The sequence below is a fragment of the Protopterus annectens genome, chromosome 3.part1 (assembly GCF_019279795.1).
Source record: "Protopterus annectens isolate FY-2018-M chromosome 3.part1, PAN1.0, whole genome shotgun sequence".
Classification (NCBI taxonomy): Eukaryota; Metazoa; Chordata; order Ceratodontiformes; family Protopteridae; genus Protopterus; species Protopterus annectens.
This window is the reverse complement of record NC_056732.1, coordinates 298,356,117-298,373,439: the sequence shown is the minus strand read 5'-3', so window position 1 is coordinate 298,373,439 and position 17,323 is coordinate 298,356,117. Positions and strand designations below refer to the sequence as shown.

At 41.3% G+C, this 17,323-nt stretch overlaps 1 protein-coding gene across 1 annotated transcript in view; it reads right to left on the bottom strand.

Annotated features, from left to right (window-relative positions):
* Positions 1-16,943, bottom strand: part of SLC2A13 (solute carrier family 2 member 13) — a 2,419,048-nt gene extending 2,402,105 nt beyond the window's left edge. Inside the window, exon 1 of the mRNA XM_044066204.1 lies at positions 16,811-16,943. Within this exon, the coding sequence (XP_043922139.1) occupies positions 16,811-16,943 (133 nt within the window). The remainder of the gene's footprint in view (positions 1-16,810) is intronic.
* Positions 16,944-17,323: the final 380 nt, after the last annotated feature.

Here is a 17,323-nt window from a genome sequence, read left to right as displayed (position 1 = left end):
GGCAGAGGAGGAATAATGATCAGTAGAGAGAGAAGGGAGACAATCCAGTCTGTGGAAATGAGGGAAAGGGAGAAGGTGAGTGAGGTTACATCAGTGATAGCAAGATGGCAGGGAGATGTCGTGGAAGAAAAGAAAAATAGATAAGGGGAGTGACCAGTGACTAGCAAGTGGAAGATGTGAGGGAGATCATAAAGTGTTACTGGAAAAAGGTACAAGGGAAGAACAGCGAATGTAAAGATGCAAGACTGGGCTAAAAAATAGACAAAATTTCCGAAAAGAATACACCTAAAAATGTCATGGTACACACAACTAGGAGGCAGCAATTTGCATGTGGGAAGATGCATAGTCCATAAACGATGCATACTTCTCAACTGTACCAAATTCCTCGGAATTTCCCAGTTTGGGGGCTAAAATAATGGGGTGCCACAAATTCCCTTGTAGCTTTTGAGCTAACATCATCCCGCATCACCAGTGTATTTTCCAGGCAAGATAAGTTTTTGGTTTCGGAAACCTGACTTCCCCCACCAAACATGCCTGCAGCAGTTTAAGAACATTGTAGAAAAACTAAGAAAAGACATCTGAAGACATTGGAAGTGTGTTTAGACCAAACTGCTCCATTACCATAACAGACCCAAATGAGTTCCACCACTTCACTGAACTGTACTTTACAAGTTTGACACAAGTAACAAGGTGGTGAATTACACTTAATAAATAATGACAACAACGTTACAGATGTTTACCTTGGAAAATGAACATTAATTTACAGTCTCTTATTCTGTTAATGTTTCACGTTATAGTATAGTACTAATATTTTTAAGTGCCCCTGCTTATTTCTAAGATTTGTCCTTGTTTTATTGAGGACTATGATGAAAGTATTAAAACTGACTTTTTAATGGCACAAGAGCAACTCTTTTAGCCTGATAACACAATGCTCATAATGGACTCTCTCAGCAGTGTAAACGCAGGCATAAGAAATTATTTGAGCTCAGGGAAACTATAGAGCTTCAGGAACCATTCTCTTTTAAAGTAGGCTAGGGTGTAGAATTAGCTGCGACACAAAAATAACAATGACTTTTACCAGGAACTAGCTGCTACAGTTAACGATAGGTAGTGGATAGTGTAGTTAATATATGGTGGGTATGTCCAAGGTAGTTCCTAATAGGTGAGCAGCAGTCCCAGGGACAGGGTGCCTTGTGTGTTACAAGTGCCCGAGAGCCACATCATGGGCAAAATCAGGCCCAGCCTACATCTAGTACTCCTGGTGGTCATTGCAGTAGTCAGTGGTTTTCTAATCTCTGTGCTGGGGTCACATGGGGATAGGGAACCAGTCTATAAAGACTGTATAAAATGATGTGAAGAGGGAAAAGTACAGTTGTGTACCTACCATAAATGTAGATGTTCGAGTGTATTCACTGTTGCAGTCATTACACTTGGGTTATCCTGCTTGCAGGCTACCCGCAGTCGGCCAGAATTCCAAAGTCTAGGTTCCGGCGTCGGTTGCTGTCGCTTCTTCCCTGACGTCAGTGCGCCAGGGGTATAAAAGATGCAGCCAACGCCATTTTCTTCAGTTTTTCTTGCCCCAGATGTCAGGTGCCCCCCAAATAGGTAGGCTGTAAAACATTTTGCCAAAAAGCATGCATGTACTAAAATAAACATTTCCTTCATCTACAAGCAAATACACCACATAGGTTGTATAGAATAGAGAAGTACAGAAAAGGGGGATGGTGGGTGGGTAACCTGGACTGCAATAGTGAATACACTCAAACATCTACATTTATGGTAGGTACACAACTGTACTATATTCATCGTGTTTCACTGTTGCAGTCATTACACTTGGGTTGAATCCCAAAGCTGAGGTTGGGTGGCTGGGCCTAAATAGGATTAGGAGAGGCTACCAGGCCCTGCAGAACTGCAGTGGCAAAGCCTGCTCTGGATTTAGAGTAGAGTGGTAAGTGGTAGTGCTTGGTGAAAGTGTGCACTGAACTCCAGGTTGCAGCCTCTAAAATGTCTTTGGCTGGTACTCCTCTCAGGAAGGCTGCTGAAGTGGCTGCTGCTCTGGTAGAATGTGGCCTAATGCCCTTAGGCACTGATTTGCCATGTTGTGAACAGCAGAAGTGAATGCAGTGTCCTATCCATTTTGAAATAGTCTGCTTTGAGATAGGCTTTCCTTGTGATCCTGCAGCATAAGCTACAAATAGTTGCTCAGTTTTTCTGAAAGCTTTTGTTCTGTTCAAGTAGAATTGTAGCTGTATGTGTATGTCCAAAGCGTACAGAAGTCTCTCCCCTTTATTCTGGGGATTTGGATAGAATGTTGGCAAATGAATGGTTTGGTTAACAGCCACACTGGATACTACCTTTGGCATGAATGTTGGGTTTGTCCTTAGAGAGACCCTGTCCTGATGAAAAATAATGAAAGGTTCCACTGCCATTAATGCCTGTAAACTCTGAGACTCTTCTCGCTGAAGTTACTGCTAGGAGCAGAGCAGTTTTCCATGATAAGAATTTTATATCAGCTGTATTGGCTGGCTCAAAAGGAGGCAGTGTGAGTTTTTCTAAAACAAAATTGAGGTCCCAAGTAGGTATTGGTGCTCTCCTTGGGGGTCTTATGTTTTTTGCCCCTCTGAGGTACTGTTTCAGTAGTGGATGAGAGAAAATAGGAGGTTCCGTATTGTAATAAGCTGAAATGGCAGAGGCATGGATCTTAATTGATGAGAAGGATAGGCCTTTGTCCAGCATCTCAGTTAGGTATTGTAAAATCTGAGGTATATTTGGAACAAGTGGTTCGAGTCCTTGTGCCTGGTTCAAAGCACAGAATCTCTTCCATTTTTCTGCATAAGATTTTCTAGTGCTGGGCCTCCTGGCTTCTAAAATGACATCCATAACAGCTTTAGAGAGAGGTGTGGTCTGAGTGGCTATATTATTGCCCAGCATGGGTAGAAGTTGCTGCAGTGTTAACATTTTGAATTTTGGAACATCCAGGAAAGTATTTAAGATTGACAGGTCCAGTATTGGTCTCCAGGCTTTGTCCTTTCTGGGTACCAGGAAAAGTCTTGAGTAAAATCCTTGTCCATGTTCTTGCTGTGGTACTTTTTGAATAGCTTTCATGTCCATGAGAGCAGTAATTTGTTTTTGAGCCTCTGTCCACTGGTTTTGTGGCAGGTCCGGCATATCTTTTGATTTTGGAAGGGTGTGAAAGTGGAACCTGTAACCCTGAGAAATAATATTCATTACCCATTTGTCCTGGATAATCATGTGCCAATTTTGTGAGAAACATGCTAGCTTTCCCCCTAAGGGTGCTTCCAAAAGGTAAGTGCTTGGCATTTGTAGTGGAAAGTCATTGTGACTGTTTCCTAAAAGGTTGTGATTTGTCTTCTCCTCCTTTGAGGGCTGAAGCACCCCATTGTTTAGGTCTGTAGGAGTCTTGGGGCTGAGATCTGCCTCTTGGGCGTCTGTATCTGCCTCTTTATGGCCTGTCTGACACCGGAAAGGACCAATTTTTTGAAGGCCAGTTTCTGCTAAACCTAGGTGGTTGAACCTGTAAGAAATCCTTTACTGTCTGCACTGATTTTGATTTATCCTCCATTTTCTTTAACACCTCTTCTGCTTTAACACCAAACAAAGTATCATGCTGTAGTGAAGCATCCAATAATTTTACTTTAACATGTTCAGGTAAACTTTGTTCTTTCAACCAAGCATGCCTTCGAATGACAGAGCCTGTAACTGCGGCTCTACAAGAAGCCTCTAATGAATCAAAACCACATTGCAGAGTATGCTTTCCCACTTGTTCAGCTGCATGCAATAAATCCTGCATTTCCTTATTGTAAGGACATTCTGAGTTTGTAAGCATTTTCTGTTTTAACAATGACATGAGGTACTGTTGATATTTAAACATGTGAAACTGGCAGTTTAAAGCTCTTACAACTAAAGTAGCAGAAGTGTAAACTTTTTTCCCCCATCTGTCCAGAGCTCTAGAATCCCTATCAGAGGGAACAGGATTGTTTGCAGTGGAAGCCTTAACCCCTGTGGGACCCTGAGAAATTGTTTCTGGGTCAGCAGCAGGGTTTTTATAAAGAAATTTATGAGAGTCTGGGACCCTGTAGTACCTGTCTGGCTTGACTGGTGCAGGGGATAAAGAATCAGGAGACAGACTGGATTCAGAGAAAACATCATCAACTATATCAAGCACAGGGGGGATAGCCAGGGGCCTGTGCTGAGGCAATAACAGAAAATCTCTGAGCCTTTTCTTGGATTCTGAGTAATCCTGACTTTCCCAATGGAAATGCTCCCTCATGGTGTGCAAGGTTTCCCCAAAAGAATAATCCTCAGGTGGAGAGGCTGAAGGTATAGATTCTTCTGCATCAGAGTCTTCATAAGGAGAGAGAGAATATCCCTGATCTGAGGAGGAATCAGAGGAAATAGAAACCTGGTCAGAGGAGTCATAATCAGTGTCTTGCCTAGGCCTTTTATCAGGCGGGGGATGGGAACCCCTGATCAGAGTAATTAGGTCCTCGGCCATTTTAAGCATCTGTTTCTTTGGCATGGATGACTGTCCAGGAGAATGCTGTACTTGTTTCCTTGTCTTTAATGGTGTTTTTGACTTTGCTTTGGCTGCTGTAGTGGACTTAATAGTTAGCTGTGAAGGTCTGAAAACACCCTCAGAAGCCGATGCCTGCTCAGCGGCTCTGGACCCATCTGAGGGAATAGTTTCCGCAGGCCCAATACCTTGAGTTTCCAGAGGCCTAGGTGTCTCCATGTGGGATTCGGATACGGCCTGTGGCTCTGAGATAGCGGGTGTCAGGGGCTGCGAAAGCGTCTCACTGAGAACCGGCGACTGGCCTAGAAGAAGCTTCGTTGTCGGTTTTGGACCTTGGATGCCTGTCCTGTTCCGTGTCTTTGCGTTTTTTTATGAATTCCGGTCATCGGTTGTTCTGACGGCATTATGTAGTTAAACCTTCGGCCAAAGTAATGTAAAGCAAATTCAGACCAACGCTTAATAGTGCGTTTGTTGAATCTAGCACAAAACCGACAACTAGTGACGTCGTGGTCAGGGCCTAGGCAAGGAACACAGTAAGAATGAAAATCCTTATGAGGTATTTGCTTCCCACAAGAAATACAATTGTTAACTTTTACTGACATCGGTCTGGAGCAAGAAAAAGTTTCCCCAACGGGGTACTTAGGTTTATTGAAGACTTCGGTTCTGAAATTCGATTTCGAAAATCTCAGGAGTCGGCCGACCGGCACTTGCGAACTGCTTTTGCTTCGGGCACCGCACGGCAAGAAAGACTGAAGAAAATGGCGTCAGCTGCATCTTTTATACCCCTGGCGCACTGAAGTCAGCGAAGAAGCGACAGCAACCGACACCGGAACCTAGACTTTGGAATTCTGGCCGACTGCAGGTAGCCTGCCAGCAGGATAACCCAAGTGTAATGACTGCAACAGTAAAACACGAACATCTGTTCTGGGACAAGACTACAAAGCTTTCCAAACCAGTTAACCAGACAACCCATATACATGAGTATTACAAGTATTTTTTTTTGTTCTGACTTTAAAATTGCTTGTAGTTATGGTGGTACAGATTTACTGTAAAATTAGAAGTTAAAAGGTGATGTGTGTGATCGAGGATGTGTTGGGACTCAGTGCCCACTGTAGGACACCAGTAAACCAATTATTATGTTTTATCACAGTTGCTCAGTCAGTGTTCACCTGCCCAAAGAGGGAAGGTAGCAACCCTAAGTGCGGTGAACTGGAAAAGTACAGAAAGAGCAGTCTGTAGCTGCATTCGAACATTTGAAAAAAAATGTACAGGTGCATACCGTTAAACCACTCTTAAATGTCACTGAAATCCTTAACTTCAGCTCAAATTTTTGCTCCCTCCCTATTAAGATGGGTGATTTAAGCAAAAAGTGGTGCATTACAGTCAACAAATAATTACAGTTTTTAAAGCTATCGATTTGTTTTGTTTCAGACAATGCGCGTTAATTCAGACCCTCAAATCCTATCAACTTTTCAAGTCAGTCACTCTGATATTTTAGGACATTTGTCACAACTCTGATTATGAACAACCTATACATTTATTATTGCAGTATTTAAGGAAATCTATCATTTATGTCCTAGAATTTCCACGTGACTGCACTTTGTTGTAACCAAGGAACCGTTTACTGCAATTGAAAAACAACATAAGAAAAAGCATAAGAACAAAACCGCATGTAAGTACACTGATTTTGATTATCCCAATTCATCTCTTTGTTAACTGTATTTTATATTTTTCCTTTTCTTTATTGGTAACCAGGAAGAATAAATAGGTCAGAGTACTAATGTGAAGTGGCCCATGAAATATGCAACACAGCAACACATGTAGTAAAACTGGAGACATGGAGAGTAAAAATGGAGGCTTTGTTTGTGAATAGCAGTCTTTTTTAGCCTGGTCTTGAAGTCAGTTATGCCATCTTCATTGCATTACGTTAAGGAATTGGAGATCTTCCCATTTGAAATATTTTAACTCTGGGTGGAACCTGACAAATACTCAAGGTTTTTTTTTTTTTATATCCTGGAGCAAACTCTCTTTTGTGAATTTGCCCTTGGGGATTGAGCATTCTGCCACATGCTGGCTGCAGGCCTGGTTCTGTTGCATGTTGGGCAATAATGGAGAACACCGGGCTGAGCATAACTTGCTTCTAGGAATACAACCGCGAGTTATGCTCAGTCTGGTGTTCTCTGTTGCAGCCTAATTCGTAATGTGTATAAATGGTCTAAATTTGTTTTCAAACAAAATACAATAAATAATTCAAATCTATCCCAGACAGGGATTTCTAATATGAATAAATGGCTTGAGTTTGCCATATTCAAACAAAATAGAATAAGTAATTCAAAAATCTCCAGACAGGAATAGCATGATGTCATAATATCAGAAGTGTACTTTACAACATAGTTCTCAACCTTCTATCTACAAAATGAGGAACATTACCTCTCAATGTGGAACAAGTGTGTGTGTGTGTGTGTTGGAGCGCATACCTCTCAACCTCTTAGAACAAGAAATCTGGACAAAGTCACACACAATGGGGAGACAAAGGCCCCAAAATAGGGGCGGATATGAAGTCTGAAACTCAAACGTTTGCCATTATTTTCTGACTTTATTTCTCAATGATTTGCCAGAAAAAACACAGTTTTATGAGAAATAGATGAAAAATACAAGGCAAAGATCTGCATTTCTGAAGAAAGCCTGTCATTTGTCAGATTATATGTTTATAACTGCAGAAAATACATGTTGGTGGTATCCCACAATTCCACTGGCATGGTGGGTTACATAATTAAGTATGCAATTTTTATGTTAATCAACATCCCGATTTTTGGCCAGTTGTACCTACTTTTCATGGGCCTTTGTCCAGATTTTTGATGTTTCCAGGTTGAGAGGTATGGTAAACAGCATGCCCAAGATGTTGACAGCAAAGTACTAAGCAGATTAAAATCATCACACAAATAAAAATCAAAGCTCCAGATATACAGAAAAACAGCAATACATGCATTATCACAATACTGGTACCTAGTTAATCAAGCAGCTAAATGATGCCAGGAGCTTTGGTTACAGCACTTTACATATTTAAAGGGCAAGCTGGCAGAATTACATAGCCAAGCACATAACTGCATTAATCAGAAGAAGAGTACACAGTCAGAAGATTAGTAGTGTAAAGTCAGAAACATTTTAAGACTGGTGACAAAATCAAAGGCAGTATTACCTTAAGTGCATAAATAGTCAAGGAGCAGCAGGCTAGTCACACAAACCAAGACTGGTTGAGCAGTACATCATTAGAACACAAGTGGAGACACATGCTTAAGATGCAGTTTATGATTGAAGTTCATGAAATGAGAGAGCATGAATGTGCTATTGAACACTTCAGGTATGAAAAGTTTAAGAAAAGAGTGGGAATGCAGAGGTAAGGGTAGGTAAGGGTCAAGGGGGGCTGTCTAGTAAGAAATGGCAAAAGCTGAAGTCAGGGAGATGTCAGCCTGTTTATCACAGAGGCCAGGGGAAGATGTTACCCACTTGACCCATCCCTCTTATAAAAGAGTTGACTTAGGCATACAATAGGAGCAGAGTAGATATAGTGGTTTGGACACCCACTGACCCTTTGGGTGATTGTACTAGGGTTTGGGAAGAAATTTTCTGTTTTTTTTTTCCCTACTAGGTTTTCAGGTTTTTGCATTCTCCAAAGGGTTGGCTAGATAGATCAGGCAAGTCATGTAGGTGAAAGGCAGGAAAGGTAAGGGAGGCCAAAGGTAAATGGGGGATACAGGGCTTTCTACCTGAGCTTTCCTTAGAGCGGGTGGACGGTACCTATGAATTAAAAAGTGAGCACTGATATGATAAATCAGCAGACATTAAGGCAGACAGCTGAGATGGTATCATGTCATCCAAATGATGACAAATGATTAGGCAGCATTTGTGGTCAAGGGGTAACTGGAACAAGCAGCCAAGAAGTTGCTCAGTTTGACAGAGCTGCTCAGAGTTTGGTGACCTTAGCCAGAGATATGGAGTGAATCTGAACTAAATCCAAGGCATCCACTGTTTTCCACAAAAAATAAGTCTATTTTAAGGTTGCATTGCACTTTTTGAATTGTATGCTGCCTAATTGCTGCTTCAGTTTTGCTGGGGTTTTTTTTACCGCTGTGACTGTTTTATTTTGCACTTAACTTTCTAGTACTTCTGTACTTCTTAGCATAGGCTAGATTCAGACTTGCTGAATCTAGACTGCTTGGTTTGACTGAAGCACTAAAACCAGCCATCTTACAATAAGAGGGCATACCTGTACCCTTGTGGCAGAAGTGTGTGGCTCAGGACCCATCCGAGTTGGGGACTACTGGAAAAAGGCTCAGTCTTGGGCATTCTCACTGGTGAGTTTGCAATGGTGTTTAGCACTGCCATGTATAGACTCAAACACTTAGAAACACAATTTTGTCTAGATATCTGCTAGAGAAACCTTAGCTCTATTGCCTCTCTGTTCACTTGCTCATTGCTGCCTTGCAAGCAACTCAGATCCTGATGCAGTGTTCCAACCCAGCCATCCATGGAATAGCCATTTCTGCCTTATAGCCGACCCTGGTCCAGCTAGCCCTTCCCCACTAGTTACTATAATATATGCCTGCCATAATGGATCGACATTTTCTCACTATTTCTCCAGTCAGCCTGATTGACATGGGCATCCTGAGGCAATGTAGCAATTGCCTCATGTATACGGACAACCACTTGCTCCGAAAGCAAACAAACACATTATGTGAGAGATGTAACTATACCGTGAATTTAGAATCAGTCCTGTCACACTATAATAAACAAGACTTTCAACTGGTTGTCAACAGACACATCTCTCACACAAGATAAGGTCAAGACACATAAACCCACATCTACGGAGGTACTCACTAATGACCATAGACCTCCCAAGCACAAACAACATAGACATACTGGTACACTAACAGAATCCACTACTACACATAACACTAAGGCAAAACATGTCAAAACCTAATGTTCTGGTCATAGGCGGCTCAATAGTGAGACACACAGATGTCCCCCTCACCGGGTTGAAAAAGGAGAAGGTCACAGTAATCTGCTTGTCAGCTGCCAGGATCCATCAAATCATGCATCCACTTAATTAACTCAGCAGCAATTACAATTATGACTCTGTCATAGTACATGTTGCAGTGAATGACTTGAGATTACTGCTCTGGACTATATGAAGAAAGATGCGACTGAACTCCCAAACTATTGTGTCCCAAGCAGGTATGTCCCTAGCCCTAAACAGCATTCCATCTTCACCTAGGATGATGCCACAACAGGGAGAAAAAATGATTGAGTTCAATAACTGGCTTAGCTTCTGGTGTCACTCCAGAGGGATCCAGTATCGGTCAGCCTGGGAAGACATGGTCAACAGTCCATGCAGGTTTGCCAGAGATGGCCTTCACCTGTCTCCTCAAGGCTTTTGGATACTGGCAAATATGATCGCCTCCCCCATAGTGTCATTTTTAGGCAATATCCAACAACAAAACAGCCAATGTAATGACAGCCACTAAAGACAATGCTGCTTAATGTTAGGAGCTTAAACAGTAAACTGCACTCCCTAGAAGCATTCCCCACCTTGGAAAATGCTGACATCTTTGCAGTCACTGAGACCTGGTTTAAGGCCACAGACAGCAACCTAGCCATACAAGACCACAATGCCTTTCACATTTTCAGACCCCAAAACAAGTGTGAAAGAACCAAATGTGGAGGTGTAGCCATCGTCATTAAATCCAAATACATCTCGAGACTGGTGAAACAGTACGACTCTGTTGAGCTATTCCATGTCCAAACTACAGATAAAATAGCCTTCCACATCATCACTAGCTGCAGGTCCCCCACCATAGCAGAAGCACACCGCCTCCCTGGACTTGCTCGAGTCACTCAGTATACAAACACTTTGGTCAAGGGAAATTTCAACTATCCTTCCATCGACTGGGCAACTTGCATGAGAACAAGCACGATCGCTACAAGGTTCCTGGACTTTGTTAATTCAAATGCCCTGAACAGTTAGTCCGCACCTCCAGAACAGGATCAAATGTCCTGTACCTAGTGCTCACCAACATGGGGGGATCACTGCACTACTCTGTGTGTGTTGTGCTCTCTGGTAAGGTCAGACCATAAATCTGTCTCATTTAAAGTAAAGATCAAACCTGACATCCCTCACAGGAGTAAAATAAATGAACATTTCTCCAAAGCAAACGACTGTCTACTAAACTATGGTATAAAAAGGTTCAAAGCTCCTGGCAACATAGCCAACAATTACTCCTATGCAGAAGAGTACCCAAATGCCCTAGATAGCCACTTAAATGCATTGACTTGGGTGTACCTAACAGGAACAAAACCAGGTCCTCCCAAAAAACAAGCCATCCTGGTGAACTGTAAGTATGGATAAGTTATACAACAAAAAAAGAAACTGATATATAAGAACAGGAAGGAACTTACTCAGCAGAAGAAGGATAACCTCCACACCCTGAACAAGCAAATCTGATATCTTGTAAAGTCTGCCAAAGTTAGTTGCGAGACTAAATTAGCATCTCTAACCAAAGACAATCATAAAGCATTCTTTAGTTATGTCAGAAACCTAAAAGGGAATTGCCCAGCTGTGTGCCGAACTTAACGAGTGGGTGGTACCACTCACACTGAGCATGAGGAAATTGCCAGTCTGCCTGCCAACAGATTTGTCAATAACTTCACCCCCCCATCCCCACAAGACATACCCCAAAGCATTCCTGACACCAGTCCTCTACCGAATATCTCCAATGAGTACGTCATAGAAGTGATCTCCATGATCAAAAACACAGCCTCTATGGGACCAGATAACATCCCAGGCTGCTTACTAAACAATATAAAACAAGACCTAGTAGAACCACTCAACACTCTCTTTAATCGAAGCCTGAGCACTGGTGTTGTTCCAGCAGAGTGAAGACCAGCAACAGTAATCCCCTTTCATAAAGGGGGTCCATCAACTGACCTTGGGAATTATTGAGCCATAAGAATAACCAGCTTTATCCATAAGGCCATGGAAAGAATCATCATGATCATCATCCACAAAGACATAGGTGACCTTCAAACACTTGACCTGACCCAGTTTGGTTTTGTTAAGGGTAGATCTTGCTTATTGAACCTGGTGGACTTCTTTGACAATGTCATCAAAGCACTGGATGACGGAAAGAAAAGTACATACCACCTATTTCAATTTAGCCAAGGTTTTTGACACAATCCTCCACACTCGGGTATCATTGAGAAATTCTCCTAGCTGGAGATTAACCCATACATCACTAGATGGGTAGCCAACTGGCTCACTGCCACAAAGTAAACTGTCAAAGTTGGGGAGTCCACCTCTACTATTAGACCAGTTACCAGTGGGGTACCACAAGGATCCATGCTGGGACCTCTACTGTTTGGAATCTATTTTTCTGAAGTTCAGGTGAAGGTTGGTGGTCTGTGGCTTACCAAGTTTACAGAGGACTGTAAATTGGGCACAATCATAGTACCCAATGATATTAACATATTACAGAAGAGGCTGACGCAGTCAAATGATTGGTCAAAGATTGTTTTGCCATCCTATTCCTTGCACACACTAAGTGAAATAGTGAGGAGAGATATGTAATGGGTTAACTATGGAAGAAATCCTCTCAGTTCTGTAAGGAATGCTGGCTCCTTTCAAAGAACAAGTGTACCCTCCGAGTATATACAAGCCTCTGCACTCCACAGGAGATTTAAGCAGGCCAGGCCCCTTCATTCCTCCCACTCTATGCCTGGCTCCTCCAATGTCAGGGCCATTAATCAAATCTCATTCAATTGGATCTCAGGCAGGGCTCCATCCTTTTACTCCATGGAGCCAGGCTAAGAAACTATTAATTGCAGATTACAATTGGTGGTAAAACTCCCTTTGGCCACTAGGTGGCATCCTTTCTACTATCTGGTTTACTCCCCTTTGTCTTCTTTTCTAACTCCCCCATATCGTTCTTTTTCTTTTATATCTACCCTCTGTACTTTCTCTTGCTTTCTGGACCTGCCTATCACCCCTATGTTTAACTCCTATAACCCAAATCTGTACATTACCATAGCTTTAATTTAATTATTCTTTATTACACATACACTTAGGCTACTTTTTACTAGGTTACACTACATATACACATAGACCTAGTACAAACCTACCTGCTGTTTCCACACTTTACTGATTGTTTCTTTTTTTCTGTACCACACAAAAGTATTTGTCTGTTTTTCCTTAGACGCTTACCCCACCTATTTTTCCCCTTTCCCTTCTCTCACACACTTATCTTATCTCTGCTTACAACACTATACCCCTCCCACTTCTGTAGTCAACCCCCTCTCTGTTTTTCAAATACTCTCCTTTACCCATATTTCCCACCTAAGACCTGTACCTGTGCTCCTCCTTCAAAACTCTCCCCCAAACTCTCCACCCTACCCTATAAATATATCCCTATCTCTCTGGGCACCATCTTTTTTCTTGCCCCGAGCAGTTTGGCTGTTGTGCGACCTGCGCCTGGTGCTGGATTGTAACACAAAGTAAGATGTTATACAGCTTATTGCATTAAGTGATTCATTACTGTCTATACATTTTGTTAGATTTAGTTAATGATTATTATAGTCGCTGTGTAATTATGTTGTGCTTTTGAACCTGCTTATACACTCGTGTTTGTGAGTTTGAATGTAGAAATATTACTACTCTTACTTGTCTGTTAGCATTGCTAATTTGTTACTGGACCACTTGCAACTACTTATTGAGCGTTGCTAACTTGTTACTAGACCACTTGCAACTACTTATTGATGCTGAAAATAGTGTTGTAACTTGTTTGTTAGCGTCGCTAACCTTGTATTGAACCACTTGCATCTGTTTATTTGTGGAAATGTTGATTATTCTAACTCATCTGTTAGCGTCGCTAACTTGTTACTGAGCCACTTGTAACTGCTCATTGCTTCTGCGTTCTTTATACTACATCTTGCTGGTGTAGAACGGACGTGTTTTTAGCGTGCACTTTATCCCGACCAAAGTAAAACAAAAATGGCATATTGCACCATTAATTGCTCTTTTGGCCTTTAGCATCTCGCTGATGATGCACTGATGTGTATATAGTGTATCTTGCATCCCGTACCAAAGGGCGGATTTATTGCGCTATTATCTACACTGTTGGCCTTAGCGTTCCCTGGATATTCCGTTTGAAAGCTTTGCTAGTATTATAGACTATGTACAGCTTATATAAGTAGCTATCTGCATATTTGGTCAGTACCTTTAGTGCTGGACATCGTAGTTATCCTGTTTAGGTTTTGCTTACGTTCATACTTATTCCTGCCGATATCGGCGCTTTAAGCTTGTACAAGGCATGTTCCAGTCATACCTTTACCTGGTACGATTAGCGCTATCGCTTAGTTGGCGCCTTTTTAGATGCTGACGATATTTAGGTAAACTGTTTTCACTGAATATACACTGCAAGCATTCTGAATCTTTTTACATATATGTTTAATAGCCTGGTTTAGCTGCGCTACTATTCTTTTATAGGTGTTTAAGCGCAGCCCCCTTCCTGCTTTATTTGAGTTAAATCTCACATTTGTAATATATGACTGTAACTATGCTTGCTCATACTGATGCTGTAATACTCTCATTGTGAATGCTTATTTATACTGCTGCTGTAACACTCTCACTGTGAATACCTAATAGCTGTTTTTCTAACCAGCAATTTAATACTAGGTATATTACTGTTTAGTATTTTTTCTTTTGATTAAGTTGATACTGTTTATAATTGACAATTGCTAGCAAATATTTTACTACATTTTTGCCTTACTATCTTCCTCTTTCTTCTCTTGCTATTACAGTAGTTTTACTAAGTGGACCCCACAAAACTACACCTCTGCCTCAGCCCTCCAGGAAGACCTGAACCTCTGGCTAGTGAAACACTACTCTCCAAACTTGGTTTAGCTTTCCAACAAACTGTGGAAGTATGTCTTTGATAAGTGTTTAAATACAAACTTTAACCAGTGTACCCTACTCACCAGTCCCCATCACTATTCTAACCTAGACCCTCTTCCATTAGTCTCCTCTCACCTTTTGTGTAACTTCTATCTCTTTTAGCTGTAATCGTTCTGCTGTATTTCTACCACGATTCCCCTTTCCCACCTGAATAAATGTGGTAAAACTCCCTTTGGCCACTAGGTGGCATCCTTTCTACTATCTGGTTTACTCCCTTTTGTCTTCTTTTCTAACTACCCCATATCGTTCTTTTTCCTTTATATCTACCCTCTGTACTTTCTCTTGCTTTCTGGACCTGCCTATCACCCCTATGTTTAACTCCTATAACCCAAATCTGTACATTACCATAGCTTTAATTTAATTATTCTTTACTACTCATACACTAAGGCTACTTTTTACTAGGTTACACTACATATACACATAGACCTAGTACAAACCTACCTGCTGTTTCCACACTTTACTGATTGTTTCTTTTTTTCTGTACCACACAAAAGTATTTGTGTCTTCTCACTCCGTTCGCCCTTCGGGCTCACTCCGCTCTCCTCCCTGCCCCCAAATCCCACCCGCCCCTAGGACCTCTACATTTATCCCCCACAAAGACACACCCCTCTTACTTCACAACCAATCACATCCTAGACCCACCCAACCCACCTCTACTATCTTCAAATTGATTTCCCTCAAAGACACACCCCTCGTTTATCACAGTCAATCATATCGTACACTTCATCCACACCCCCTTCTATATAGCTTTCCCTCTCCCACTCCCTGACCAACCTTCCCTAAATACATTACTAACATCCCTGCACAGGCCCTCTTAACATGCCTAATTATACTCAACATTTCCTTTTACTAACTTTCCTAACTACTCTCACCTCTACCTATCTCTTAACCTTCTATGAACTACCCCTACCCTTTACTCTTATAATCCCAGACATACCCAAACATCTCCACCAGCCTTATCTATAAACTATCTCAATACCATCCACAAAACCTCCTATCTTCAACCTAAATACCACCGCCTTTCTCACATAAAATACTTTATCTACAACCTTAAAAAACTTCCTAACTACTACTGCAAACCCCCTCAACTCTTTAACCCTATAATATCTTACTCATTAATAGATGGAGATATTCACCCCAACCCTGGTCCAAACCCCTCCCCAATTCCCACTAAATGCCACCCATTCATAAGAAACGGTACACTATCTACTAAACCCCCAAAATCACTATCAATTGCTCAACTAAACATACAAAGCATTTGTAATAAAATAGCACAAATTCATGCCCTTCTAGAAGTTCAACAGTTCGATATTCTCTGTCTAACAGAAACATGGCTCAAACCTACAATAAAAGACAATGAGATTATTCCCCCAGGCTACAACATCCTAAGACAAGACCGCTTAAACAAAACAGGTGGTGGGGTTGCTATTCTCTATAGAACAGGACTGCAGATTAGTAGAACAAATCATAACCTTTCATCTGACGCTAGTATTGAAATAATTATTACAAAACTGCAACTCAACCCACAAAAAACATTAAATATTATCTGTACCTATCTTCCCCCAGAAAAAATCCAACCATATTAGAAGACCTACTAAACTGGCTCTCACTAAATCACCCTCAAGAAACAATACTCTTAGGGGATTTTAACATTGACTGGAACTTATGTAAACAGACTAATCCATCCACCCTTATTAACCTGCATGGCTTCTCTCAAATAATCAACTCCCCAACTAGAATAAACAAACTTAATAATAAAGAAAGTATACTTGACTGGATATTAACAAATAGTCCTCAGCAAAACTATACAACAGGAACTCTCCCAGATGACCTCAGTGATCACTCCCTCACTTATATTATTAGGCAAAAAAACAGTACTACTGTCCCCATCCAAGTCAGATCATTCCGTAGTAAGAAATATTTTGACCTCAACCAGTATCAAAATGAACTCACGCTAGTCAACTGGTCACCTCTTAAATCTCTCCCAATAGATGAAGCAGTTAGTCACTTTAATAATACTTTTCTCACTATCCTTGAACATCATGCCCCAATGCGTTCTATGCGTGTCAAATCTAAAACAGCCCAATGGCTCTCAAATAACACTAAGAAACTTATCTTAAGTAGGAAAAAAGTCTGGGCTAAATGGCGTACCACAAAAAGCCTAACTGATAATGTCACTTTTAGACAACAGAGAAATATGACAAAAAAAGCCATCATACAAGATAAAAAGAACTTCTATACTCAGCTTCAGCAATCTTCACCACACCAACCACATAAATTCTGGTCTTCTATCAATAAACTATTATCCCCTGGTAAAGTTGCCACACCAAACCCATCTGGCTCTGACCCCGACTGCCCCTTACAAACAGCTAATGCCTTTAACACTTTCTTCACTTCTGCCATACTAAACCTAGCTAATCAACAAAACCCAGATACCTCCAAACTATTTACACCTAGCTCTATTCCCCCCCCCCATTTCACCTTAAACCCATACCCACTTTTCAAATATTGTCCTTACTTCATAAACTAAAACCTACAACCCCCTCTGCTGACCGATTACCAGCAGAATACCTCCAACTAGGTGCAAAAGCCTTAGCATACCCCATCTCTATACTTATTAACAGGACAATAAAAGAAAGTACAATTCCATCAGTCTGGAAAATCTCTTATATTATCCCTCTTTTTAAAGGAGGTGACTTTACTGAGTATTCTAACTACAGCCCTATAGCATTACTATCTCCGCTTGCAAAAATTATGGAGAAGTGTATCCACAAACAGTTACT